The 4,687-nt window shown below is 60.0% G+C and overlaps 1 protein-coding gene across 1 annotated transcript in view; it reads right to left on the reverse strand.

The window, feature by feature from the left end:
- Positions 1-3,662, reverse strand: part of LOC100473456 (zinc finger protein 77) — a 20,306-nt gene extending 16,644 nt beyond the window's left edge. Inside the window, 1 exon segment of the mRNA XM_011230274.3 lies at positions 3,531-3,662. Coding sequence (XP_011228576.3) covers positions 3,531-3,533 — 3 coding nt within the window. The 5' untranslated portion in view covers positions 3,534-3,662.
- Positions 3,663-4,687: the final 1,025 nt, after the last annotated feature.

Below are 4,687 nucleotides of genomic sequence, written 5' to 3' on the forward strand. Positions count from 1 at the left end.
ATGCGCCACCCCAGCGGGGATCCGAGAAACCCACGTGTGACCCAAGCGGATCCCGTGTCCCGCACCCGAGCCGGACAAAATGAAGCCGGGTAGCTCCCCGCGCCGGAGCGGGGGACGCACGCGTTGCCCCCACATCTGCGGGTCAATTCACGTCCCCCACATCTACAATATGCACGTCCCCCAGTGTGCCAGTTTTTACGGTGGCTTTACCCTGTGAGACAGCAGCAGTGCCGACAACAGCAAGGGATGAACATGGGGACCCCGCGCCCCTCAAGGCCCAGAATGGAGGAGTTCACTGGGTGACCCGAGCTGCAGACACCTGCCCGAGAGAGACACACGAGGGCTGAGCAACCACACGGCAGCAATGACATGCACGGGGTGGGGGGGGCAGCGCCGACATTCTCCGACCGTACCTTCCACAGGGCGAAGTCCTGTGACACGAGGACGGTGGTGAGGACCACCATCAAGCTCCATCCGCAAGGGGCAGGACACTGGCCACCTTGGGGCAGCACAGTGGTGGACACTCACACGAGAGAATATAAAGCGCCTAGTCCTGCAGATACGGCCCAAGACAAAAGCTGTAACTGTCGCCCGCACCGGACTCACCGGGCAGCAAGAGCCTGTCCGGGACACACACGGGAGCAGCCTCAAGTGGGAGCCAGCGCAGGTCAGCCGCCGGCTGCACCCACACACACAGAAAACCCCACGGCAGAGGATCAAGCCTGGTCCCGCAATAGGGGCCAAGCTCTCCCTGCTGACACTAGCCCAGGGTGGCCGCTGCCAGGGGAGGAGGGGGGACCCTGAGCTCCCGAAAGGAACCCTGCAGCTCCACACACCCGGGGGGCCCTCCCCCTCAGAGTGGAAACGGCCCCTCCTCCAGGGCCCCAGTTCTCACCAGGGAGGAAACCCTCACAGCTAGGTTCTGGCCCCTATAAGCTCCGCATTCATCGCCGTTCCAACGGCACCTGAACCCAAGGAGCCTTCCCTGTGTCTGACCTTCACAGACGTCCTCAGTTTCCACAAATCCCACTTAACTCCACCAACTCCATGGCCGAGGCCAAACCCATCATCAGGGCACAGGCCCAGGGCAGCCCCAGCTGGCCCCACCAGGGGCAGGTGCCTCTCCTGTTCCACGCTCTGCGGCTTCTCTGGGCATCAAGGGCTCCTTCTGCAGGGGTCCTGGGGGCTGGAGACCGCCCGCAGGGGAGCAACACCCCACTGCCCCTTCCTTCCCCTCCCACCAGGCCCAGCTTTAGGTGTGGCTGGTCCTCAGCCCAGGCGAGGCACCTGCTTCTAGCACCCTGGGTCATTTAAATGGGACGAAAACCCCAGCCTAGCGTGTGAAGGGCAACGTGCAGAATCCGTCTTTCTGCCCTGTGCTCAAGGATCACGTCAGAAGAGATGTTCCTGGGCACGTTTATGGTTTCCAATATATGGACACTGTTTATCCTTTTCACAAAAGAGGTACCTGTTAACTTTACTCTCATGATAGCAAATCACAAGTCAGAACTGATCACATCTCAGTTCACAGAATTTCCACGTATCTCTGACCACGAGCAATAAACCGGAAGTGGGGCAGGATCACAGTGTCCCAATCGCAGATGCTGTATGAATGCTCACTAGCATTTGGATGAATCCTTTAATCCATGCCTCCACCCACCCAGCATGAAGGTGTGGAACTCCGTGCAGTTTACCCCCAAACCCTAATGCAGAAGGACATTTTCTGGACTGAGGCACTTTTCCCCCACTGGACGTTCTCTGGATAAGCCCCAGACTAACACGAGTCGGCAGGAAAAGCAAGACCTGACCCACTGACCACCCTCCATGCTAAAGGGGAAGAAAGGAGGCAGAAAGCATTCCATCATTTTACACCTGCTGAATGTGAGGCTGCCCAAGAGAGAGCTGTCAGTGCTGAGCTAGACGGGACAATGCTGCCCCAGGGGACAGGCAGGCTCGACCTGAGCCCTGTGCTCCTGGGCAAACATCCCTGGAGGTGAAAGGAACTCCCTCCCCTCCCCTGCTGGGGTCTGGAAAACAGGCTGCAAAAGCGGCCCCTTCCCTATTCCGCCAAAATAAGACTCACAGGGAAGTGTCCCCTGTTCACCCACGTCGGGGCCGGGCACAGACCCCCAAAGCCACACTGTGCCTCATCCACGACTCGCTCAGCTGCTTGTCCCCACCGACCCACGGGCACAGAATGCCTGCTGCCCCAACGCTGGTCTGGCTTCTCTCCTTCCTCCCGACCCTGAACGTGGTGGGCCTGCCCTCCGCCCGGGCCACACACAGCGCCTCCTGGGGACAGGCTGGCCTCGGGGAACCCGGGGGCATCATCACACCTGGTCATGCCTGCTCCTCCTTACTCCTCTCTGGAAGAAACCCCTTTTACACAACGCTGGAGACACCTGCAGGTCTTACGCTCACAGTGCTGGCCCTACTGATGTAGCCCCCCTGCCCTAGTGCACGGCCCCTGCCCCCTAGCCTCTGCCCTCATCCTTCTCCATACAAGCCTCTCCTCGCTGAATTCGCATGTTTCATCCGACACTGCTGTGACCCACTGTCCGGCACTGTCCCTTTCCCGCCCACACTTTCCCCAGGCGACTGTCCTGCCCACAGGCCGGACTGTGCCTCCCCCTCCCCACCTGGTCAGAACAGGTACTGAGATGCCGAACGAGCCACTGCCCATCCGAGCAAACGAAGCTCTGAGCACAGGGAGGCCACTCCTCTCAAAGCACCTTTCTGCCACCGCTCCTCTTAACGAAAAGCCCCGTTTCTGCTGACTGGAGGTGCTGGAGGGTCTCTGAGACTCGTCTCTCCTGGAGCAATCTTTGGAACGTTAAAAACAAGACAACAGACCCAAAATGGAGTCCCTCCTACTCAGCTCCTTGTCACCAAACCAAGAGTTAACTTAATTGTAGTTTCGGCCTCTCCCAGCAATGGAATCTTAAACCCGTCCATCAGGAATGAGCCGGTCAGCGGCAGCGAGCTCGTCCGGCTCCTAGACCCCTGCCATCCCGGAAAGGTGACCTGCCACGACGCATCCACTATTTCTCCGTTCGAACTTCCTGCTCCCACTCCTGGTGCCTGTAAAAGTCTTTCATTTTGCGCAGCTCTGCCGAGCTCCTTTCTTTCCGCGAAATGGCAAGCTGCCCGATTCCTGAATCACTGAATAAAGCCCATTACTCAGCTGAATTGTGTTTTTTAGTAGGAACAAAGTGTCCTTAACCAAGCACGGATTCGATATTGTCTGTCAGGTCGGGGGGGCCACCTCAACCGCCCCCTTCTTGCCCCGAGCCCTTGACCGTCTGCGCTGGGGTCCTCCCACCCTCCCTCGAACCCCCACCCAGGGGAGGACACGGCTCTGGACCGGGAACAGGGGGAGGGGCAGGGCGCTGCGACCCCACCCCCGGCCGAGGGCACAGACTCGGGTCGGGACCCCCAGGGGCGGGGCCGCCCGGGCCAGGGCCACCTCCAGCCGGTTCCGGCCGGTTCGAAGCGGCCTCTCCGGGCTCTGGCCGAACCCGCGCACTCACCATCTCGCGGCCCCGCTCGGGGCTCTCCCTGCGTCCAGCCCGGGGCTGTGCGACCCGGGCCGCTGAGACCGTGGAGGACTGGACCAGTAGCGGCCGCGCGGGGCAGGTGCGCACGGGCGCCGGGGCAGCAGGGGAGCGATGGACACGCGACTGGAGCGCGCCCTCCCCCGACCTGATTGGACGGCGTTCCGGGCCCTGCGCTCTGATTGGACGGCACTCCGGGCCCCTGCGCCTGATTGGCTCATCTTCCGGGCACCGCCCCCGGAGCCGGGGCTTGCGGTTAACCACCGACTGGGCTTCCGCGCCTCGGCACCGCCCCTGCAGCCCCTGATTGGACAATCCTCCCAGACCCTGCCCCTGCGTCCTGAGTGACAAGCCGTTCGGACCCACGTGGCTTACTGGCTGCGCTCGGCTCAGAATCCTCTCCTAGCGGTAGACCACCCGCCGCCTGCGTCTTCCTCCTGGACCGTGAAGTCCTGACTCAGTTTACCCATGGAGCTCCCCTTGTTGGGAGCTTGGAGCGGAGGGGACAGACCGAAGGGGTTAGTGAACCCTAGGGTCAAGGGTTGGACTAGGGGCAAGGTCAGGGCCTAGATGGGCCTTTTGTTTAAGAACAAAGATCCTCAACAGTGACGTCATTGCGAGCTGGGCCGGGTTGGTGGGCTTTGACCTGTGACCTTTCACAGCGAGAGGCCCCGACCTCTCTCCCCGTCCGCACCTCTGGGGCTTGAGGTCAGCAAACCGCCCCGTCCCCACCCCAGAGAAGTGGGAACCCAGCTCTCCAGCCTGGCACAGGACCCCACTCAGCACAGCCGCAGTGTGAAATGTTACAATTCCCAGATGTGCATTTTCCTCTTCACAGTCAAGAGCGCAAGACTATAAAACAAGTAAAAGCATGTACTGGGGGTCTTGGGCATTGCACTCTGGGAGACACAGAGTCAAAACCCGAAGTGTGCTCCAAATTGCTAGCAAGGAGTGCAGGCTTATAAAGGCAAAAAATACAAGGTTACATAAGTTGTTTTGAAAGAATTATGATTGGTGCTGGCAGAGTTTGAACTGACTATCCAATACCTGATTGGCTCTTCGGCTAACAGGCATTACATTATCTTCATTTCAGTCCCCAGTAGGAAGATGTGTTCCAGGAGCTGGTCCAGTGG

The sequence above is a fragment of the Ailuropoda melanoleuca genome, chromosome 4 (assembly GCF_002007445.2).
Source record: "Ailuropoda melanoleuca isolate Jingjing chromosome 4, ASM200744v2, whole genome shotgun sequence".
In the NCBI taxonomy this organism is placed as follows: domain Eukaryota; kingdom Metazoa; phylum Chordata; class Mammalia; order Carnivora; family Ursidae; genus Ailuropoda; species Ailuropoda melanoleuca.